The sequence below is a fragment of the Mus pahari genome, chromosome 15, assembly GCF_900095145.1.
Source record: "Mus pahari chromosome 15, PAHARI_EIJ_v1.1, whole genome shotgun sequence".
NCBI lineage: Eukaryota > Metazoa > Chordata > Mammalia > Rodentia > Muridae > Mus > Mus pahari.
The window spans coordinates 54,383,052-54,407,155 of NC_034604.1; the positions used below are offsets into that span (position 1 = coordinate 54,383,052).

Sequence of the window (24,104 nt, forward strand, 5' to 3'; positions counted from 1 at the left end):
ATCCTGCAACAAGAACCCCTTTTCAAATAGGTAACACGCCCTAGACTAGGGTAGCCATGTTAGACTGCCTTCTCGTCTCTCCCCAGTTTTGAGAAACCTAAAACTAGCCATCAGTGAGCCCAGAAAAACAGGGGTCTGGGGCTCCTGAGACCCATAGCCCCAGGGAACTTTACTCTCTGCTCTGCGCTGGCCACCCTGCGCTAGACACCCTGAGCTGGGGGGGGGGGGATAGGGACGCAGCATGGCAGTGCCTGGGGAGAATCTTCCAGCCCCTTCTCCCCAGAGGGACCCAGCAGGGCACCTTGAGCTTGCCTGGGAGATCTCTTTAAAGGTCACTAGATTAAAAATAGAGCTAGTCTGTGAAGAGATGGAAAACAGCTGCTCCCGCCTGGGACTTGGTGCCAAGAGCCGACCGGTCAAGCCAGGGCCCGGGCCTGGGTCATGGCCTAGGTTCTTTTCAACACACACTTCATTTGCCAGGCTGCGGAGAGCAGTGTTGGAGGAAGGGGCATGGAAGTCTGGCATGACGAAGGTCGATGGCTCTGTGCTTAGCTGCCTCCCCTAAGGCACGCGTGTATGGAAGGAAAGGGAAGATGTCTGGAGACTGCATTGGCCAAAGCTAAGGGTCAAAGACAAGAGGCTCTTCCTCAGAGCCATACAAATAAATGACAAAGCAAGGGCTACAACCCAAGTTTGACGGACAGGCCCCCAAGCCCAGAGCTCTCCTTCCCTGACCCCTTTTTTCTCTAGAGCTGTCCAATGAGGTCAGACCCTTCGGATCTCGGTGCTGGGGTTCCCCCCAAGCTTAGTGCCTCTTCCGGATCGACCCTCCCGGGGCGGAGATGGAACTTTAGGTGGTGCAGGAGGCCTCGGTGGGGAGACTACCACGCTTGAGCCTCAGGCTGCCATTCCAGCCCCGAGGACAGATGTTGTAGCCGAGGATGCCAGGCGACTTAAGCCCGGAGTCCTCGGAGTCGAGAGACACGTCGGAGTCTGTGGGTGAGCGGCGGTAGGGAAAAGGCCTGGACGACGCGGCTTGAGGACTCCGGGGACTTGCACAGGACGGAGGCCCGATGGGCAACGGGCTCCGCGGGATGGGAGAGAAAGCAGCTCCGCGGAAGTTGCCGGCTGGGCGGGCTGGCTGCGGAGAGCGCATGCGCGCCGGCGGCGGCGGCCCCTGCGGCGGGGAAAAGGGCCGCAGGGTCTCCCCCGGCGCTGGCCGCGGGGAGGCGCTCTTGCGCCGGGCCGCGTTGATGATGTTGCGCGCCAGAAGCGCCTGCAGCTGGCGGCTGGGGGGCCGCGCCTCGGTCTCCGATCGCAGCGGGGAGACGGAGCGCTCGCTCCACGAGGGGGACATTGGTGGAGGCGGCGGCAGCGGCGGAGGGCTGCTCATGCTGCTCCCGCGGCCCGGCTCCCACGGGCCCGGGCTCACCCAGCCGTCCAGGCTGCTAGGGGGCCGGGAAGCGGCCGGCGTCCAGGGCGGGGACCTGGGCAGGCTCTCCGGGCGGTCCTGGGGAGAGAGCAGAGAGGACGGGGAAGGTTTAGTGTCAGGTCCTCCAGAGTCAGGGTTTTGGAAAGGATCGAGTATGGTTATCCATCATTCGGAGATAGGAAAGGAACCCAACAAAGTTAGGTAGTGCCTGAAGTCAAGACAAAACACTCAGGTGGCTCAACTCAATGCAGAAGTTTTTAAAGCCTTTGCTATCTGGGGTTAACCCCTGTTTGCTTTGGAAACAAAAACTCGTGTGAAGGAACATAGCGTGCATTAATACGTTTCTTGGAGGGAACTGCTGAACAAAATACCATAAGGAGAGATGGGAAAGATATAGGAAAAAGTTAAGGAATGGGGCTGGCAGACACTGCACACAGCCACAGGGGGGTGGGAACAAGTCTTTTTAAGTTACTGCTTTCTATGTCTGTTTAGAGTGTTGAACCATACAGTTGTATTAATTACTTTAAAATGTAGATGTCTAATTTAACGTTTATATTATTTTTATATATAAAAACTTATATATATATATATATATATATATATATATATATATATATAGTCTCATGCCAGGCACTTGGAGGCAGAGGAAGGGGGGGTTTCTCTGTGAGTTCAAAGCCAGCCTGGTCTACAGAGTGAGTTCTAGGACAGCCAGGACTATACAGAGAAACCCTCTCCCTCCCATCCCACAAGGTTTATTTTATGTATGTGTGCTCTATATGCATGTACACCTGCGTGCCAGAAGAGGGCATCAGATCCCATTATAGACATTTGTGAGCCACCATAAGGTTGCTGGGAATTGAACTCTGAGCCTCTGAAGAGCAGTTAGTGTTCTTAGCCACTGATCCATCTCTCAAGCCCCAAGAAACCCTGTCAAAACAAAAAACAACAACAAAAAAAAACGAAAAGAACAAAAAAACAAACAACAAAAAAGCCAAGATGTGTAATTAACAGTCCAGTGTATTCTTTCCCACCCACTAGTGTCTATGTGGAGTGTGTGTTTCAAACACCACAAGATGCTTTAACAGTGTTAAGGGGGTTGAAAGTGGAGGGTGTGGGAATACAGGCTAAACACACACACCTTAAACTGTCCAGCTATTCACCCATATTCCAGTAGTCGCTTGGTCTCTTAGTTGAGTCCATGTTTGCTAGCAATTGTCTATCCATCTCAGTCCTAAGCTATGGGATCCAGTCAGTGACTTCACCCCAAAGTCTATAATCACCCACAAGATCCATTCTTTGACCCAGACACTCATCTGCCAGTTATCCTTTCAACCAGTGGAGAACTTAGTCCCTCCCAATCAAAAAGAAACAACAGAGACCGAAGGTATGTGTTCTCCCATCACACCAAAGCAGCTTCCAGGTTAGTCCAACCTCCGTATCCTTTCACTAAAAAGGACCATTAGGAACAGTCAGAAGAGGCCATTTCTGGTGGGAGGTAATGCTGGATAACCTTTTCAAGGACACCCGAGCTTATGGGGAAGCAAGTTAAGAATCAGCACAAGGCCTCAGCCCACCTTTATTCCCAGGGTCAGGGCTTATGTGTGTGTGTGTGTGTGTGTGAGTGTGTGTGTGTGTGTGCGCGCGCGCGCGCGCCAGAGTTCCTAGGAGCTGTTCTCTGTGTGTGACACACCCCAGAGTGCAGCCAGGTCACCTGAGGGAAACACAGGCTTGTGGGGAGGAGCTTCAAGGGAGGCCTCTCCCCAGAGTTAGACAGGAAGGACTAGAGGCTAAGACCAGAATCTCAGATCCAGAAGCCAATTGCAGGGGCTCAGGCTTGTCCCGTTATATAATGAGTGCTGCCTTAAGCTCATGGCCCAAGCCAGTCAACAAATGTTTTATTGTTGTCTTAGACAGGGCATCTCTATATAGCCCTAGCTGTCCTAGATCTTGCTATGTAGACCAAGCTGGGCTTAACTCACAGAGATCCACCTGCCTCTGCCTCCTGAGATCAAAGGCATGGGCCAACATACCTGGCCCTAGTTAATGTGCCTGAAGGATCTGTGAGAACTGTCTAAAAATCTCTTAAAAAAAAAAAAAAAAAAACTGTCTCTGTCTTTCGTGATCACAGGGGATTGTTAGATCCAACAAGCGGAAGGAGTGATCGGACTCAAGCAGGACTGTGAAGTGACATGGTTTGGGCATGGTCAGAAATGTGGAGGTGAGCCAGGCCTGACCTCATGCTGACTGCCATGTCTCAGGACTCACTGTGAGGCGTGGGGGGAGCAGAGGATGCACAATACAGAAAGGAAGACAAGAGCAAAACTGGTCACCCCCAGCCAAAGAACTCAGTGCACTGTGTCTACCTGACTCCTTGAAAATGCAATGGGCAAAAATTAAGAACGTAGCAACCAGTCACCACAGGCTCAAAGCAGGGCCTATGCACCATGGGGTGGGGACAAAAGCTGATCTGACAATATGGCAGTGTCAGAGGCTATGGAATGCCCAGGGCACCTCCTACAACCCTGTCATTGAACAGGAGGGGAAACCAGGGTCAGAGACAGGCAGAGGCTGTGCAAAGCCTCCAGGAACCAGCTTTTTTCTTCTCCACCAAGGGAGCCAGGCAGGGCTAGTGATGAATGTGGCCAACAGTCCAATATAGATAAAATGGAGATGGGGAGGGGACTGGAGAGTGAGTGTTCTGATGGAAAACATTTCAATCCCACTTATTCAAAGAGGGAGGGGGAAGGAGGGAGGATCAGGCATGCCAGCCAATCGGAGCCAGGCATATTGATGCACATCTTTCATACCAGTCCTTGGGAGGCAGAGGCTGGTGGATCTCTGTGAGTTCAGGGCTAGCCTGGTCTACCTACCAAGTTCTGGGTCGGCCAGATCTTATCTCAAAAAATAAAAAAATAAAAAAACATAGAAAAATAAAAATAAATAAACCAAATAGTAAACCACAGAACTAGGTGTGGAATCTCATGATTCTAGTCCTAGCATTCAGAAGGCTGTGACAGGAGGATCATCATGAGTTCAAGCCAGGCTCAGCTATAGACCCTATCAAATAAATAGATAGATAAATAAATAAATAAATAAATAAATAAATAAACAGATTGAGGGACAGATGGATGGAACCTGAGGCAGGAGGATCATCATGAGTTCAACTACAGACCCTATCAAATAAATAAATAAATAAATAAATAAATAAATAAATAAATAAATAAATCCTATCAAATAAATAAATAAATAGACAAGACAGACAGATGGGCAGATGGATGAAACCCCAAACCAATTTGGGTCATAGGGCAGTGTGGTTTCTCTGTCCTCAACACAATCTGGGCTAGACTCAGATGCAGAAAAGAAGGGGAAGAAAGTTTCCTCTTCTCCCGGGCAGCACACGGCTGACACCCAACAGATCCAGACACACAGCAGGTGGAGTAGCACACAGGGACACAACCTCACTTCCATCCGCACACAGCAGCCGAGCAGTTCCACTTCGCTCCCGGGCCTGATCAGGGAGGAGAGAGGGAGCCCCAGCCCACGGCAGCAACAGCGCAGAAGAAAGAAGCAAGACAGATTTGAGACAGAGTGTATTGAGTCCAGGAGGCAGGAACCAAGAGTTCAGCCTTGCAGCGGCAGGAGCTACAGGATAGAGGATGGGCCCCTCCACTGCCAACCCTCCCTGCCCCAGGGGCAAAAGAGCAGGGTCTACTAGAGGCTGACTCTGTTCTGGGAAGACCTGGCCTGGAGGAATGAGGCTCACTCAGTTTCCCCACGCATTCCCCCCTCTTCTGTGCGGATGAGCTCGATGACAAGGCACTCCTCCTGTTCCCATGGAGACAAGCCTAAAGCTCAAACTGCACTCAGCTGAGTCCGGGCACCGCCTCCACCACCCCTGCCCCTCTGGGATCCCAGAAATAGGGCTGGAAAAGAGGAAGTGGGTGGTCCTAGCCTCAAGTCTTGGGAAGATTCCATCTAAATGTGTCTGTCTTCTTGTATCTGTATTCTCACCCCACAAAAAGGCTAGTTCGGGGGCGGGGGTGGGGTGGGGGTGGCTGTACTATGTCAAAAGGGAGGCAGGGAGTGGGAGAGCTTAGGCTACCTGACTTTATACCCTCTGTATGAATGGAGAAACTGAGTCTGAGACCCGAGGAGCACATTCATTCTGTTAGAACCTAGATCTAAGTCCAAGGCTTTTCTGTCCCTCTTCTGAGCTACTGTGCCATGTTCCCACTGTCACCAGTGGGTCCCAAGCTTATACTGGCCCAACCCCAGGCTTCTGACTATAGCCGCTGCAGCAGCTTCTTCCAACCCTACCTCCCCAGGCCGCTCTCAGCAAAGCTAACTTCTCTGTCCCTCAGTAGCATCCTGTCCACTTTCTTACTCTATGACAGTCTCCTTGCTTCTGTGCCAGCCTGTTCTCTCAATCTTGAGTGATTATCACAACTAGAAGACCCTGTGTACATGGGAAAGCTAAGACCTAGAAAGGAAGTGAATTGGCCAAAGCTCCTCCCAGCAAATGGAGGAGGTGTGGGCGAGTCTAGGACATTCCTCTGTTGTCTCTCCCTGGACCTTGAGCCTTTGCATCGAGGTGGCTTCTTTCAGCCAGGGAGATCTTGCCTGAGGTCAACATGTCACAAAAGGGTCACTCTCCTAGCAGCAATCCACATCTGCCTAGCTTTCTAAAGGACACTCTTCTCAGGGATTCCCCGGGGATGTCCCTCACCCCAGAACAGTGAGGGCAAGGCAGTTGGAAGCAGGACTGAGGTCTGGGCCCAGGCGTTTCCTTCTCTGTGGAGAGTCAGGTCCCAGAGAGGGCACGGAGGCAGCAGAGTCTCAGAAAGCAGGAGGGCAGGCAGCAGAGAGGAGTGGTGAGCCAAGTCCACAGGCAGCAGAGGACTCGGGAGAGGAGGTGGGGCTAGGCAAAGCTCTCTGAGGAGGACAGAGGACACGTTCAGAAGGCCGAGGGGGGGAGAAACACCCAGTGAAGGCGAAAATCCAGAAACAGGAAACCAGAGGCCAGGAGTCTGAGCCCTATGAGTAAGGCACACTCAGCGCTTGCAAATGCACAGGGGTCAGAAGGCTGTCTGTTCCAGAAGTCCCCATGAGGACACCTCTGGGCCTTCTCCAAGCAAGACACTGCCATCAGACTCCCATCTCTGAAGCTTGCAAGGCCAGTGAAAGACTCTGCTCATGGGGACCCTCTGAGGGTTTCCTTTCTCCGTGATCCCCTTTATCACCCTGACGTGGTGTCTAAGCTCCTCTGTCTACAGCTCGGAGAGGGGAGATGGTCCACCCACAGTCACATAGCTATCTAGGGTCAACACCAGACCTTAAACCATGAGTGTCCATCTTCCTCACTAAACCCTGAGCTATATATCCTGCCACATCTTTTCTCTGGCCCTCCGAGAAGGGGACAAGACAGGCCCTGGGATGTGTTACTTGAAGCAGAAGGAAGGCTTCCACACCTGGGCCTCGATCCCAGCATTCCGGGTGGAGAAGGAAGGCCTGGGGGCCTGCTTGGCTCGAGGAGACCACGCCCTGGAGGGAGACACGGGGGAGATATCGCTGCTGTAGGTGGGGCTCACGGCAGTGGGCTGGAGGCTGTCTTGGACTGGGACAGTGTAGAGGCCTGGGGAAGAGCGGGAAGGCCGAGGCAGAGCAGGGGACGATGGGAGGCCTGTTCTGGGCAGGTTGGGCACCAGGTCCAGGGAGCTAGGCTTGGCCGGGGAGGCAGCTCGAGGTGAGACAGTGCGTGATGGAGTGCGTGATGAGGTGGCGCGTGATGAGGCCTTGGCAGGTTCCTTGACGGGCGACAGAGCGTAGAGGGAAGGCCGCATCTGGTATGGCTGCTGTTTGGTAGGCTCGGGGCGCAGGACTCCATTCTCTGGCAGATAGCCGTGGTAGAGAGAGGCAGGCGGAGTCCGCGCTGGGCTTAAGGATGCCACTCGGAAGCCCCCAGGGGCATTAGTGGTGTACTTCCAGGATGAAGGCAAGGACATAGTAGGTGAAGGGCAGCGGGCCAATTCGGTATGGCCTGAAGACTCTATGACGTATTTCTCCATCCGCGACTGGCGGCGGGCATAGAGCTCAGCCCCCTTCCCTGAGGCCTCCGAGAGGTTCTGGTTGGGTTTGGGCTTCGGCTTGGCCTGGATACGGGGTGACTTGAGGCAGGAGGCCCACTCCGGGACTGCTTCTTCAGCTGCCGCAGGGCTGGCCCTGTCCCGAGCTATCGGCTCCTGCTGGAAGTTGGAGGCCTCGGCTCCCAGGGCAAAGGGCTCTTCTTCCATGCCCACCTCCCCGTGGTCTCTCTGCCTCCGCTTCTCATCAGCTGTCTGCACTAGGTCCAGCAAGTCTGGATTCGGGGTCACCTTGGGCTTCTCCACGAAAGTGAACATGGATTTCCGGCTGCCTCGGCGTGCCATAGATTCTTCCAAAATTCCTGTCTTGTTGGCAGGGGCTACCTGACCCTTCAAATGGGGAGGCTTGGGGTCAGAGCTGGGATACAGAGTGGAGTAAGACGGGGGAGACCTAACCCGAGAAGCCACGGGGGCTGTTGACAAAGTCTCTGCATAGGTGGGGGGTGGGGTGAAGTTTCCTAAGGGCCGTCTCTCTAAGACCGGGCTTCGCTGCCCAAGCAACCTCCTTTCCACCATAGGACTGCGGGACATTATGTGCCTCTGTGGCTGGGGACTCCTATCCGCCACACTGCTAGCCGGGGGAGCCCAGGCCTTCTCTCCAAACTGTCGTCTTCCCATCATGGGGCTTTGTTCTATCTGGCTGGTCCCTGGCGACTGGATCCCAAAAGGCCTGGCGGTCCTGTTGACCACGGATGCAGGCTTGGCTAGTGTGAGATGTACTTCACTATACACCTTAGTGGGCGTGGTGACAGCTGCATGGCCAGGCACCTCTTGTTCTGCTGGCGCCACTAGGGTGCTAGGCTGCATGTCAATAAGCAGGGAGCTGGACATGAGATCTGCCGCTGGCGCTGGTGGCCCCGAGCTGGAGAGGGGAGTGACTTCTCTAGAGAAGGTGCTGGCAGCAGAGGATGGAGCTGAGACCTTGTCAATCAGGAGAATGCTGGATCTCACCTCCTCTGCTGGCACCGGGGGCTGCCCATCATCAGCACACGGAGTGCGGGGTTTGGAATCAAGTGTGCCATTCTGGGAACACTGTGCCTCGGATGAATTCTGTGAGGCAGGGGTGATGGTGGCTGGAGGGTTTTGATTGATATCAGCGGTGGGCTGGTTGTGGTGACTGCTAGAGGTTAGTGTGGTGAGTGTGGCATTGGGGGAGGACGGGTTCTGGTTAATATCTGCAGCTGGACCGGGTCCTTCAGTGTCGGGAGGGTTTGGTGTGGACTGCTGGGTCTCTCGGCTCTGCGATAGGTGTAGCCCATTGGCCGTCAGCAGGGCTGCATTCTCCTTTAAATAAACTACCAAGGGCACTTCCTCCTCCTCGCTGGCAACTTTCTCCAGCAGACTGGCTTCCTCTGAGTACCCCTCCATGATGTGGCCAGCGACCCCTCGGCTGGGGCTTTGGGAACTGGGGTGCTTTGGAGAGCCTGGCTTTGATGGAGACGTAGGCTTCACATTAAACCCCGGGGCATGGCCTATGGGGCTCAAAGGACGCCCTGTTTGGAGGGCCTCTTGGTTGAGCTTTGGGGACCTCTGGCCTCGGCTCTCCAAGGTGAACTCGTTCACCCTCTGCCTGCGCCTGTTGAAGAGCTGGACCCCTCGGGAGTTGGAGCTGGGAGGGGTGGTCAGCTGGGCTGCAATCTGCTGGCTCCTCGCCTTGGCCTCCTTCAGGTCGTTTTCGGTGAAGCTTGTGCTCCGACCCAGTGCTGCAGAGAGAACACAGGCCTGGTTAGCAAATGGACATACAGACAGACCATCAGTCACTATGCCTTCCCACATCTCTTTGAAATCTGATCTTTACTCTAGCTTCCTAGAATCAGAGGTCATGAAGATTCAAGGGTGAAGCTGATTGGCTGTCCGGCGGGATCGCCTGTCCATCTCTTTGGACTGCCCTGGAAGGTTGTAATACAGTCAAATACTCCAAACGAGTCGTGCCTCTAACTACATCTCCCACGGTCCCTCTGGCCACTGGCCGCTCTCACATCACTCTGTCTCTCTAAGAAGGGGAAGAGGAAGGAAGGCAAGGCTAAGCAAGGCCCATACCTGCTGGGATTATCCTTTCCCCGACAGCACGCCCTCCCCGGAGGGACCTTCCTGCCGCCTATCCTATCTCTGCTTTTCCTGCACAGCATTCACTACCCGCTGCTTATCTCCTGACGGATCATCCATCTCCTCACCTCCAGCACAGCTCCAAAGGCCTTGTTCCAAAGGCACGTTTACCTTTCTGACCCCAATCCCGAGAGTAGTGTTCCACCTAAAGATTCCCAAGGGCGCAAAGCCCAGGACACCTTATGTATGCATTTCTGAGGGTCCTTTATCCTTTCAAACCGAGAGTTTGGTCATTTGCTTGATATTTTATAGAAAGGTGCTACTAAGTTTCAAGGTATTTCAACGTTCGCATTATTTGTGTGGGGAAGCATGTGCCGTGTTACACATGCGGAGGTCGGAGGATGGTTTTGTCAGGTCTTCTTCTACCTCTACACGGGTTCTGGGATTCAAATCAGCCACCAGGCTTACACAGCAAGTGCCTGTACCTGTTGAGCCATCTCACCTGCCCCTAAGACTTCTCTTTCTTTCTTTCTTTCTTTCTTTCTTTCTTTCTTTCTTTCTTTCTTTCTTTCTTTCTCTCTTTCTTTCTTTCTTTTAAAAGATTTATTTATATATTTATTTATTTATTTATTATATGTAAGTACACTGTAGCTGTCTTCAGATACTCCTTTTAAGAGGGCATCAGGGGCTGGTGAGATGGCTCAGTGAGTAAGAGCACCAACTGCTCTTCCGAAGGTCCAGAGTTCAAATCCCAGCAACCACATGGTGGCTCACAACAATCCATAATGAGATCTGATGCCCTCTTCTGGAGTGTCTGAAGACAGCTACAGTGTACTTACATATAATAAATAAATAAATAAATCTTTAATTAAAAAAAAAAAAAAAGGGTATCAGATCTCGTTACGGATGGTTGTGAGCCACCATGTGGTTGCTGGGATTTTAACTCTGGACCTTCAGAAGAGCAGTCAGTGCTCTTAACCACTGAGCCATCTCCCCAGCCTTGAGACTTCTTTTTCTGAAAACACATTAATATGCAGGGCGTTGTGGTACAGTACACATCTTTAATCTCAGCACTTGGGAAAGCAGAGGCAGGAGGATCTCTGTGAGTTCTAGGCCGGCCTTGTCTACATAGCAAACTCCAGGACAACCAGGACTACAATAGAGAGACCCTGTCTCAAAGTAAATTAATTAATTAATTAATTAACACATTTTATTTCTAAAAAATAAGAACATAAAAAGTAACTGTGTCCCTGCCCGATTATAACACATCAAATCAAGAGACCACGCTGCCAGTTTCTTCGACACCCTTCCCCCAATTTTTTCTTTTTCTTTCTTTCCTTCTTTCTTTTTTTCTTTTTCTTTCTTTCTTTTCTTTTTTTTTTGTTTTTTTTGTTTTTTGTTTGTTTGTTTGTTTGTTTTCAAGACAGGGTTTCTCTGTGTAGCCCTGGCTGTCCTGGAATTCACTCTGTAGACCAGGCTGGCCTCAAACTCAGAAATCTGCCTGCCTCTGCTTCCCGAGTGCTGGGATCAAGGGTGTGCGCCACCACTGCCCAGCCCATTTTTTTATTATTATTAAGATAATTACTTAAAAAGCTGTACATGCTAACATAAGCCAAGTGACACTCTGGGCTAATGGACACCCCCTGTGTCAGTTCATCTTGTCTTCCCAAATGCACCGAGAGGCAGTCATTGGGTGCCTAGAGTGCAGACAAGAAAACTTGTGTGAAGACATTCAGAGATTCCTGATAGACCCAAGGCTGTATAGCTCCCGGTGGCAAAGGCTGAGTCATTCCATAGCTGTGCTCAAGGTCCTTCTGGGGAAAGAAGCCGTGGGACACGGCAGGGACAGAGGTCACTGGTCGGCCTCCTATTAAGTGAGGTAATCATTTCTTTCTGTCCACAGTGCCCAGCTGGCACGCACTGGGCACTCAATGCTCTTGAACAATGAATAAACAAATAGACGCCTGAACCGATGAGTCACAGGCAGCTGGAGGGATCAAGCCTATGACCAGGGTCACAGCTTACCCAGTGGCTGAGAAAACCCCTCCCCCACTGTGGGAAGCTAATTAGCTCTTGAGGAATCTGACCCTGCCCTCCCTCCTAACTCACCCTAATTAGCCCTGGCCCTGACAGGCTGATGGGTCTCCAGGGACAGTCTTTCTAGGCATCCTGCCAGCCTGGCTCAGAGTTCGTGGACTCTGAGAGATGGAAGCGCCTTGATAAAGGAGATTGGTAGCCCAGTATCCCATTTTATACATAGGGACACTGAGATCCAGAGAGTATCCCAGGGCAAAGTCCACTGGCCCCTATGCTGGAGTCAGCAGAGAGGTCCATGGAGGTCAGACACAATCCTTGCATTGTGGCTTTCTGGCTCCATCCTCCCATCTACTACAGGGGTAGTAGCTCCCCCCCCCCCTGCACACAGTGTATCCCACCTATACCCCAACACCTGGTGCTATTCCTCTTCCGCCCCAGTTACCTCCTCTGTAAATCATGAAGGCTTTAGCCAGACCACTCCCCTGAGACAGTTGAAGATGAGGCTTCCAGGCACACAGGAAAGTCTTTAGGAAATGTTTGGACCATGCAGCGTCTCCCTCCTCCGTTCTGCTCTGAAACAGGTCTCCTGGCCCAAAGCCAAGTTCTTTGGCTGGGCTATCCCTGTGGTCTTGGCAAGCTCTCATCCTCTCCCAGAGTCACGGGCTCCTTAGCTGAGAAAGGTTTGGGGGTCACCGTGCGATCATAAGGACTAGGGATTTGTCATCACGGAGTCCAGGGCAAAGGGCAAAGAAGGCCCATGCTACCCCAGGAACTGCAGGCCACTGTGATCCGACTCTGCTCACGGGGGCAGACATTACCCAATCTTTATCCTGCAAAGCACATTTCATTCATAGCATAGAGCAGGATCCGGAAAGATGCACATCGGGGGACTCTGGAGTCACGGAGAAGCACCACAGAGTCTCAGCAGCTTGGAGGTGGCTGGCTGTCACGGTACAATTCTCCACACAATCCTTGCGCCCTAGAACCACGCCCCCTTCATGTGCAAGACTTATTTACACACCCATCTGGCATGGGCTCAGGACTTAGTGTGTTTCTGCTCTACTCCCAACCCCCAGCCACACACCAGCGAACAGCTCTACCTTGCAACCTGACAGTCCTGCAGAGATTCACAGGGGCAAACCCATCCCGTGTGACCCGGGACCCAGAGCCCACCAATGTTGCTTCAGACACACTTGTAGCAGTTGCAGCTAACACTGATTAGGCTCATGCTACATGCGCCTTACTCTCACTGCCACCCTATAGGGCACAATCTGCTCTTGTGCACTTTGTGTTGATGAGAAAAAAATAAAGACCTGAAGAGTAAGGTGAGCTATCCAACAGCACAGAGTTACCTTCCCATTGCAGAGAGCCAGGATTCTGGCTGGCAAGATCCCACAGGGTAAGTCAGATAGAGAGCGATCTGGGGTTTGAACATCCAGTCCACTCCATGTCCCTGCACACTGCTGCCTCCTCCTTAACGTTCCTGCTTCAGTCCTGTGTGCCCCGACCCCCATGCCTCACATATACACACTACTCCCGAACCCCTTTGCTTCCAATGCCAGTGTGAAAGGCCCTTGGGGAGAAGCCAGCTTGGGAGGCAGCTCAGAAAACAAAGGGTCACAAAGAGGAGGTGGCCCAGGACCCAGACTGCTGACTTCCACCCAGGCTAGTCATAGTCTCACTTGCTCTAGATGACCCTCCCCCAACTTCTGTGAGCTCAGAACTGCCCCTAAGCTCCAAGAAGAATGGCAGAAAGAGCCAGAGGTGAGTGAGCCTCCCTTCTAGAACAGTCCTGCACCCCAGGCCAGCTAGAGTGCACATAAAAGAAATTCAACAGGAGGTCTGGAGCCAACCCAGCCGACTACCATGACAATTTTTTTGTCACCCTGCACAAACATGGGGTTGGGGTAGAGCAAGACTTGACCAACCAAAGGTACACCGGAGTCCCATGTTACAGGCAGCAGGGGGGTGTTCCAACTGAATTCTCCTAGGCCAACGTCACCTCTGCCTATAGCAAACTTGTCTATGAGTGTGCTTCTTGGTTTTAGAGAGCTCAGAGGTGAGCCAGGGCCATAGGCAGCAGCAGTCATCACAGCCTGGCTGTGGGACAGGCCATGATGCCCCTTTTCCTAGCCTAGATCACTGAAGGCCTACATAGAGCTCTAGACAGCAGCCCTGAATCATACAGGCCTTCGAAGAAGGTTGGAGGGTAGACAACGAGAAGAGCTACCAGGAGTCAGGTAAGACAGGGCAGATCCAGAGTGGAGGAGAGGCTCAAAGCAGAGCATTGCCTCAAGGCTGTAGAGACTCTGTGGTACAGGCTTCACATGGCTCATGTACAGCACTGCATGCTCATCAGTTTGGGGTTTTGTTTTGTTTTGTTTTGTTTTCACCCACAAGGCAATCCCATAGGATAATACTGCCATTGCTCCCCCCATTTTGTAGATGACAGCCAGGCTCAGAGATGCCCAGTGCCAAACAACCTTAAGTGGCAGAGCTGGGATTCCGGACTCAGAAAGTCCGACTGGGAAGTGAGAGGTCCTGACCAATAGGCTTTCCAGCTCAGAGCTTCAGTGGGAGGGGCATCAAGGAAGCTTCCAGTAAGGTTCCTGGAAGATGTCTACAGAGTCCTGTCTCCTCACCCCATCAATGCCCTTCTGCTGCTTGCTATCGCTTCTTTCTTCCTTTCTTTCTCTTTCTTTCTTTCTTTCTTTCTTTCTTTCTTTCTTTCTTTCTTTCTTTCTTTCTTTCTTTTTTTAAGATTTATTTATTTATTATATGTAAGTACGCTGTAGCTGTCTTCAGACACCCCAGAAGAGGGTGTCAGATCTTGTTAAGGATGGTTATGAGCCACCATGTGGTTGCTGGGATTTGAACTCCTGACCTTTGGATGAGCAGTCGGGTGCTCTTACCCACTGAGCCATCTCACCAGCCCCCTCTTTCTTTCTTTCTTTCTTTCTTTCTTTCTTTCTTTCTTTCTTTCTTTCTTTCTTTCTTTCTTTCTTTCGGGAGGAGAGTTGACGACCTTATTCTCACCCCAGCAGAAATGGATGCTAGGGTATGGAATGCTGGTGGCGTAGGGAGATCATAAGGCTAGCATCAATAAATTCCCGGCCCTGCTGTAGCAGGAATAAGGCCTCTCTCTAAGTCCCAGTCCTTATTGCTTTCTGTAGGCAGCCTCCCCAATTCTGCCCTTCACCAGGCCTGTCTGAAGAAAAGGGAGGGGATCTGAGGCCAGGGAGGAGAGGCCAGAGAGGTCAGGACAGTGAGAATTCAAGGAAATGTTACTCCACACTACTGCCGTCAATGGGAGTGTCCAGGCAAGGCTAGTGGGGAGGGTGGGAGTCAGAGGTGGGAACAGAGGTTGACGGGGAGGCAGCCCATTGTAACAGCCTGGGAGCCTTGGCAACAGGCTGGGTAAACAGGCTGGGTAAACTGGCCCCCCAGTGGGTTCAGGAAGGACCCAATGTCCCAGCCACCACACAACCTCTGGCTTGGGGGGGGGAGGGGGGATGGGAAGGGGGGTGGAGGGGGGCAGGAAGATGAGGAGGGTCTGAGTAATAACCCAGCCAGTTTGCCAGCCCAGCCTCACATCCTCCCTACAGACAGGGAAGTGACACAGACCCCGAGGGGTGCATCCATGCCAGAAGCACAAACCACACTTGGGTGGGAAGGGGCAGGCAGGGATAGGAGCAGGGGTCCCCAGAGCCAGCCAGCTCTAGCCTTGCTAACGGGCTGACAGAAGTCCCCATTTGCCTCTTTCCTAGTACAGGGAGAGAAAACAGGCCACGCAGGGGCTGCCACATGCCCTGAGTCACACCCCAAACCCCAAAGCTCCCCCCTCCCCGAGCGCTTACTCACTCTGACTGGGTCCTCCCTGCAGCCCAGCTTCCCCAAGATGCTCTGCCGACCAGCCTCTTTCTCAAAGCCTCTGGGACAGGCAGCTGAGCTCCTGGCCGATGAAGAGAGAGGAAAAAAATCCCACCTTGACAGTACCCGGAGGAGCTAGATATGACTTCTCTCCTCCACAGCTGACTCAGCCCAGTTCTTTATCAGGAAGAAAACGCTTCTGCAACCGCCTTTTAAATGGCCTTTCCACCCCCAGTCTCTCCCCCGCCAATCAACCCACCCCACGCAGCCAGATTCACCAGTCAGTCCTCCCTCCCAGTCCTATGCTTTCCTCCTGCTCAGAGCCCCAAACCAAGGAAGAGCCAGAATGGCCCTCCTTCCTCATCCAGGCATTCAACGGTCCTGGGTCCTGACGGCTAAGCCTGCCTGAGCGGTCCTCACCTTCTCTCTGTGTCCTTAGCAATGACTGAGAACAACAGCTCCCCGGTTCCCGCGCTCCTGCCTGTGAGAGAGGTCCTGTCAGGAAACAGGGATGCACAAACCTCTCCACTTGGAACCCTCTCCTTCCCATCCTATGTGTCCCATGCCCCCAGCCTCTGGCCCAATTTGAATGTGACTAGCCCCTCCCTGAAGATTTCCCTGCCTGCTAGCATTCTGCACAGCCCAGGGCATCATGACTTGTGGAGCAGTCGCACTTCAGGGAGGGCTTGCTGTCCTCTAGGGACTCTGACAGGACCGTGCTTCACCCTCAAGGCAGCGGCAGCCCTGAGGCTACCTGTGACCTCACCTCTACCTCAGAAAAGACCCATCTTGCAGAGGTGCTGCGGCTTGGAAAAGTCACATGGCCAGTTGGAAACCGAGCTGTGGACCACACACAGGGTGACCCTCCCAATATTTTTGTTTCAGGACATCCAGGGTCTGGGTCTTCAGTCGCCCTGGCCTGAGGGCAGGGCTACATATGCTTCACACCTTCACTCCTCTCTGCCCACACCCTCAGTGACAATGACAGCTGTCACTGACTGCTGAGCTCCAGATGCTGAAAACAAAGGCTCAAGGCTTTCTCCCCAAATCCTCGCAGCAGTTCACCAAGGACTGCTTCTGATGGCCACTTAGAAAGGAGGAGAAAGGCACTGAAGACTAGCTAGCACATCCCGGCCCTCATGGTTGCCAAGAGATAGAACCGAGTGTATGCGGAGCAGGGAGGCTGATCCCCAAGCCCTCTTTGGAGTTCCACCTGTAGAGAATATTCAAGCACACCTCTAAATCCTGCCATTCCATCCAGGAAACCCCCACTCAACCCTCCAAGGTTCAGCAGCATCCTCTGCTCAGTCAGACCCAGAGGCCTCACAGCAGGAAGAGGCCTCATAGGAAGCAGAAGGATGAGAGCTCTACAGGAACTCCTGGTTCCACGCTCCTGTCCGAAAGTGCCAGGCACAGACAGAAGAGGGAAGACTGGCCCTGGGCTCAGATGGCAGCTGTCTCTGAGGTAAAAGGTACCCTGCAGACCTCTGGTTGACCAAGGCCTTGCTGCAAGGTCCTGGCAGAACGCTGTCATGGCGTTCCTCTTGCCTGTTCTAGATTGCCTTGGCCAGATCTCTAATGAATACTGGGTAGATTTCAGAATTTTAGAAATGGTAGCCAGAGGGATGGAGAGACAGGTCCAGGCGGAGCACTTGTCTGGCACACATAAAGGCTTTGTATACATCCCCTAGCCCTGTGTGACACAGGGCATGGTGGCATATGCTTGTAATCTCAGCATTAGAAAGCCAGAGACAGGAGGAGCAGAATGAGGTCATGGTCATGTTTGGCTGGCTATCCAGTAGATTTGAGGCATGCTGGGCTACAAGAGACTCAGCACGGTGGTGCAGACCCTTAATCTCAGCACTCAGGAGGCAGAGACAGAGACAGAGACAGAGACAGACAGAGACAGGTGGGGCTCTATGAGTTTCAGGCCAGTCAAGGCTACAGAGTGGGACCTGGTATCAAAGTTGATCAAGCCGGGCGTGGTGGTGCACGCCTTTAATCCCAGGAGGCAGAGGCAGAGGCAAAGGCAGGCGGATTTCTGAGTTCAAGGCCAGCCTGGTCTACAAAGTGAGTTTCAGGACAGCCAGGGCTACACAGAGAAACCCTGTCTCGAAAAAACAAAAAACAAAACAAACAAACAAACAACAACAACAACAACAAAGTTGATCAATTATTAAGAAAAAGAATGGGCTAGAAAAAGTGTCTCAGAGGTTTACAGGACCTGCTGCTTAGCAGAAGACCCGGACTTGGTTCCCAGCACCCATGTGGTGGCTAACAACCACCGGTCACTCCGACTCCTGAAGACCCAGCACTCTCGGCTGGCCTTCATGGGCACTGTACACACTTGGGCACAGACATACATGCAGGCAGAAACACCCACACACATAAAATAAAAAAATAAAAAAATGTTGAAACCCAAACAAAACAGGGCAGGCATGGTGGCTCACACCGTTCACCCTACCCCTGTGGGGGCAGAGCAAGGGAGAGCCTGATGAGTTCCAAACTAACCTGGTCTATGTCCAGTTCCAGGTCAGAGTGGTGACACAGGGAGACCCTACCTCAAAAAAGGAAAAAAAAAAAAAAAAAAGGAAAAAAAATTAAAATGGTAACCAGAGTCAGGCAAGTTCAGGCCTAGAAGGACAAGAACCTGTAAGAGAGGTAAGGCTGCCCTGCAGGCTATCAGGTCCCTTGGAGGACTCGGGAGCACAAGACGGATCATACACATAACCCCAGAGACACAAAGGACCAGAGACAGAGAAGTGACGAGCCAGAACAGGAAAGAGAACTTTGCTCATATCCAGGGCCTGCCACACTCTAGGCCACAAAGAGGTGGCCTTTCTCCTGAGTACTGTGCCAAGGCCTGTCCATAGCTTTGCTAAGTGCCTTAACCCCGGGCAGAGCTATCAGGAGTAGGGCTCAGTATGTGTGGACTAAAGGACTAGCACCCCCCACATGCAACACATTCTCATGTGTTCCTCACTCAGCCCTAGAGCCCAATTCCAGACTCTTCTGGATTCTAGGCTGGAGAGTGAATGAGTGGTCCCTAGAGAGTGAGGGGACATTGAAGAAAGAACAGTAAACCCGGGGGTGGGACAGGAGATGAAACCTCAAGTTGCTGTGTCAAACCTGAGGAGAAGAATATTCCACAAGATACCGAGAGAGCACAGAGAAGGAGGAGATCAGGTTAAAGCGGTCCAAAGGCTTCCTGTAGAGGAAAGCATTTGTCTTAGGTTTGTGTAAGAGGAGACGAAGGATGCTCCAAGCACCAGGGACAGTTTCCAGAGACTAGAAGACTCAAAGGTAGTCTGGCCCTAACCTACCCCCATGGGCCAAAGCATGAAGGAGAGAAGAAACCATTAATGAAGAAAAATGACAGCAGGCTTGCCTGGAGTCCAGTTTGCATGCAGTGGGCCGGGTAGCATTTCACAGGAGCCCGGGAACTTCAAGGCTCTGCCCTGGGCCACATGCACTGCGGGATCTGCCTTGGGCCTCTTTGTGGTTATATAACCCACACCTCTCCGTCCCAGTCAGCCAGGATCCTCTGCCACCTCCACTCTGCCATCTGTGTCTGCTGCTTCCTTCATATAGAAGATGTTGCTGTGCCGCCGAAAAACAAAAAAAAATGAAGGCCAGCCCTGTGGTAAATTCTCCACATTCCTTCCTCTCAGAAAAATAAATAACCCGGGAGAAAAAACACAGGAGGAATGAGAGCGACGGCACAAGCATGCTGGCACTCCGGCTACTCGCTGGGGTAGACAGCTCTGGGAACCCAGCTCTGCCCAGTGCCTATTCTGGGATGGGGCCTGAGGCTGCCTCTCACTTGCAGAGGATAGAAGACCAAACTGGGGCTCCAGCTTGGTCACAGGTGCTGGGAGTCCCTATGGTATGGCAGCCACAGTGGCCACTACAGCAAACCTTTTAGGAACTAGGTGCCCTGGTTTCTCAAGTAGCCGTCCATACACCACATCCATAAACCATGTCTTCCTCCTATATGCATAATCATTCCTCCAATATTGTACTTTATCCTTGTAGGCTGTAAGGATTCTTACCTTCATTTTAAAGATAAACAACCCGAGGCTCTGAAGGATTGGAGCATTCCCTATGGCATTAGGCTAGAAAGTCAACGGTGGATCTCCAGCGCCTGCCTTCACACTTCCACCCTCTCAGCTAGTGCCTCCTCCAGGTAGCCCACCCTTCCACCTACTGTGCCACAGGTCAGCACTCATCCACCCTTCGTAAATCTCTGCATCTCTGAGTGAGTCTCAGCTCCCTCCTTAATAAAACAAGGCTAAGTAGCTAAGAGTGGTGGCAAACGGGTCTATGTAATGGCACCCTCCCCCCCACTGTGTGTGTGTGTGTGTGTGTGTGTGTGTGTGTGTGTGTGTGTGTGTGTGTGTGTGTAAAACAAGAATAGACCATCTGCTTCGTTACCACTGCTCAGCAACTGGGATGCAGAGTAGCTCTAAGGTTTATAGCCCTGATCACTCGTGCAGGAGTTAACTCCAGCCTTTGCCAGCTCTGGAGAACCTTCCCAAGGCTGGGGCTCTTAGTGCCTCACCCCCTCTGCCTCTCTTCCCCAGCCAGCATCTGTTCGGCCTACAACCAAGTGTAGTCTCACCACCCATTCCCACTGCCCAGAAGACCCTAGAAGCCACCCCTAGTCAAAGTACCATAGCAGAAAAGAACAGTTCACCTGCCAGGCCCACCAAGGGTACGCCCCCAGGTCCAAAATCCTAGTGGGGAAGAGGCAGCCTGCATAGATTGGTTCTGGCTGAACATGTATCCCCAAGAAGGCATCAGGACTCCAGAGAGCTAGAAGTTGCTGGCCCAGCCACACACACTTCAATGCCACTCATCAATTTCCAGGCCTAACTGCACCCTGGACCTAACAGGAGTCCTACCAGAGTTGCCAAGTCAACCAGTCCTTCCTTCTCATTTCCTCCAACTACAGAAGAACACGGGAGGTCAGGACGCTTGACTCTGATGTCTGTCCTGATGCATTTGGGTGGCCTCGAGCTAATTCCTGTACCTAGTTTACCCAGCTCCTCAAACTGGGGATCGCACACTGTCCGATGCTTGCCAGAGAACGGTGCCTCTCACCTCTAATAGATGCCAAGTGTCTTGGGTGGGACTCCCGTTCTTAACATCTTCATAGCTATCTATGTAAGTTTCAAATGCGTCCCGGAAAACACACGCTGAGCCTTTGGCCTCGGGTATGTCACGCCACGTCTTAGGGAGAGGATAATCAGACAATTTAAAGAAACCAAGCATACGTAGTGCAGACTCCCGAATTCAACCGATATTTATTGCACAAATTATACACTGTCCACAGCCGTGAAGAAAAGTAGCACAAAATGTGTGATTTTTTTTTTTTTAGTTAGGGGGCAAGATAATGAATACGCACGCAATTCTGAGCCTGTGGAGAGTGACTTGCAAAGGCAGCCATGACAATCAACGCGTCATCTTCACAGAGAAAAGCTGAGTGGAGCCAGGGGGGAGGCGGAGGGCTGGACGTCTGGGGTGGGAAGAGTGGCTTGGAGGAGGGACAGCTCGTGCTAAGGTCCTGAGGCAGGCTATATCATACGCAAACAGGAAAACTGCCTTTCCTACCAGCCTTCTAACTTTTTGTCTTTGGGATCTCCTTCTTTTCCTTAATGCTGGCCATACTCCAGCGGGTGGCAGCACATCCCCCCTTGCACACAGGCCCCCCCACACAGAGGTTCTGCCTGCTTTAAATCTGCATGACACGCAACGGAGCCCACCCAGTCGTGCACACAGTAAATAGAGTGGGCAGGACAGAGACACGTGAGCACCTGCAGGCATATCCGTGGAAGAACCCCGTGTTCATGCAGCAGGCTACCATGAGCACATGGGAAAGAAGTACATACCTCGTGGGAGGTTATGTGTCCCTCCAGCCCACCTACTCTCTAGGTGACAGAGTTAGCAAGCAATGCTTGTGGGGGGGGTGGGGGGGAAGGTGCTCGCTGCTGGAGACTGACCAGGAGTGACACAATGACACGCTTTGAAACCCATGACTCTCCACTGTCAGTCAGTACCTCTCTTCGGGAATACAATAAGACCACCACCTGTCCCAGGTGTCCCAGGAGATGACACTGTTCCTGACAATGTCCATCTTTCCACCTCTACAACAGCTTAGCCCCGTTAAGTATCTGCACAGCACCGAGGGGGTCAGCAGCCACCATCAGCATCATCAGTGGAGATGGCTGCTCTGGCTTCTTTCCAGGGCAGGGATCAGGGCAGCTAAGGAGTAGAAGAGCCTTAGCCTGGCACCCAGTGCCATGTAAGGCCTCAGCAAGTTCCTTTCTTTATCCTGCCTAGATCAGAACTTGTAAGTGGTCCATATATCAATTCCTGGGCTCCAGTCTAGACCCATGGGTCCACCTGAGGGATGCTAATACACAGCCAGGTTAGAGACTCAATGAGCTTCTGGAGCCCGACAATCCATCAGTTAGGTTTATAGCTAGCAAACACACAGACAAACGCCTAGACTGTGGTCTGGCATATGATGCCTTAATATTACCCAAAACCACAATCAATAGCATGCACTATGTGAAAAAAAAAATGATCACATGGGATGGGTATGAGCAACGTTCACTGACATGTATGAACCTGTGGCATGTGCTGTGCTGTGTTTGATAATGCCATAATGAAACCTAGCTATTTTGTATGCTAAGTAGAAAACTTAGTTTAAAAAAAAAAAGATCTAGGTGTACAGACAATGATATAAAGTGAATATAGACCATCTTCTAAGTACTGGAGACACTCAGTTTCCCTAGTACTTCTCATTCATCAGAAATACAGGCAGAGCAGGGATTGTTACATCATCCTACAGACTAGAAAACAGAGGCAGTGGCCGCGTGTGGTGGTACACGCTTGAACCCACAGCCTTCAGAAGGTAGAGGCGGGTAGGAGGGTTGCCATAAATTTGAAGTCAGCCAGGGATACATAGCAAGACCCTGTCTCAAAAATAAACTAAAATAGAAAGCAAGAAGCGGGCAGGGGCACAGAGAAGCCATCTCTCCTCCCGGGATTTCATAGCATATAGTCTTTGGCTTCCAGCCAGAGCCTCTGCAGAGCCTCCCAAGCTATGCCACCTCTGGCCTGACCCACTCACTCATCCCTTATAGTTTGACTTTAGTCACAGGGTAACCGGCCTTTATTCCAAGCTCATGAAAACTCTTGACCCACGTGGCTTCTTCAACAACTCAAGGTTTCCTAGCAACGGGATAATCTCAATCAGTTAATCTTCCAGCACAGTAGTATCTCTCTCACTAATGTAGACCACAATGGGTCCCCAAAGCCCTGGCCTAACTTGCTAGCATTTGATAGAAAACAATCATTTCCTTTTTCCCTAACCAACCTGATCATGAGCTATGAAAACCTTCAGCAAGCCTTGAATCTGCTGAGCCTCTGTAAGAGTCTTCAAACTCCGACCCTGTTGCAAGGGTTCGTCACATATACACAATGTACCCATCATCAGGCTTGTGGCTCATGCATCAATAATGGTGGTGTGCATGGGCTCTGGCTAACACACTAGCTTGTTGAAGTAGGGAGTCTTGCCATTTATCAGTGCACATACATGTTGCATACATATAACTGCATTACATGTCTTGTATCTCAGGCTGGCCTAAACTCGTTGTGTGCTTAGGGATGGCTTTGAACATCTTCCTACATCTCCTTCATCCACTTCCCGAGTGCTGAGATTGTAGATATGTACCACCACATCCAGGCTACGTGACACAGAGGATTGAACCCAGGGCTTCGGCATGCTGGGCCAGCACTCTACCCACTGAACCACATCCCGCGTTCATCACCACTGTATCTCACATTCCATTCACCAGCACGAGGTTGACAAGCCTAAATGGGAGTGACAGGTCTGATGGCAAAGCCTTTCCCCTCTGTAACACCATGCAATCTCACTCAACAAGAGTGATTATTTGGGAGTGGGATTTTCAGGATGGTCGAGGTCAGGGCTCTGCTCAGCTGTTTCCTCAGGCTCAGGGGCCTTTGCAGATCATGTCGCTTCTGGGTATGGGCTCCTCAACACCTTTCACCAGGTTTGGGGTCCTGGGAAACTGTTTTCCTTCCTTCCTGGTGCCAAGCACTTTCTCACCTCAGGGCTACATAATAGATGTGCTTGTCACAACAGTGACGAAGGCCATGCTGGAAGGGCCATGTCCTGGGAGCCCTGAATGCAATCCTGTTGACAAAGAGACATAAATAATGTACCAGTATGTTCTCTCCTCCCCATCCTGACCTGCTAAGAATAGTACCAGCTACCCTTTCAGGGATCCGAAAGGGAAGAGGGCAGGACACCAAAGGGGAACGAGCAAGAATCATGTCACAGGGCTGTGGCCTGCCAACTGCCCTCCCTGCTAGCCCACATTTCCACACCCTCATGAAAAGGAGCCCCAGAGAATTCAGGGTGCTTAGAGGCCAGCAGCCAAGTTCTTAGGGAGTAAAAGAGAGAGGTCTGGGAAGATTATACGGAAAAACCTTGAAGAAGGAGGAAGCTTCTGTAGATGTTAATTCTTTCCAAGTTTAAGAATGGCTGG

General features: G+C 51.8%; 1 protein-coding gene across 4 annotated transcripts in view; it reads right to left on the bottom strand.

Annotated features, from left to right (window-relative positions):
• Positions 1 to 227: 227 nt before the first annotated feature.
• Positions 228 to 24,104, bottom strand: part of Synpo (synaptopodin) — a 54,180-nt gene continuing 30,303 nt past the window's right edge. Inside the window, exons 1-3 of one of the 4 annotated variants that reach the window (XM_021214845.2) lie at positions 12,098 to 13,780; positions 6,901 to 9,275; positions 228 to 1,510 (exon numbers count right to left, since the gene is read on the bottom strand). In XM_021214845.2, coding sequence (XP_021070504.2) covers positions 851 to 1,510; positions 6,901 to 9,275; positions 12,098 to 12,299 — 3,237 coding nt within the window. In that variant the 5' untranslated portion in view covers positions 12,300 to 13,780 and the 3' untranslated portion in view covers positions 228 to 850. Of the gene's footprint in view, positions 1,511 to 5,006; positions 9,276 to 12,097; positions 13,781 to 15,516; positions 15,710 to 24,104 lie in introns of those variants that run through there. The other 3 variants (XM_029546910.1, XM_029546909.1, XM_021214846.1) reach the window with 3 other exon arrangements.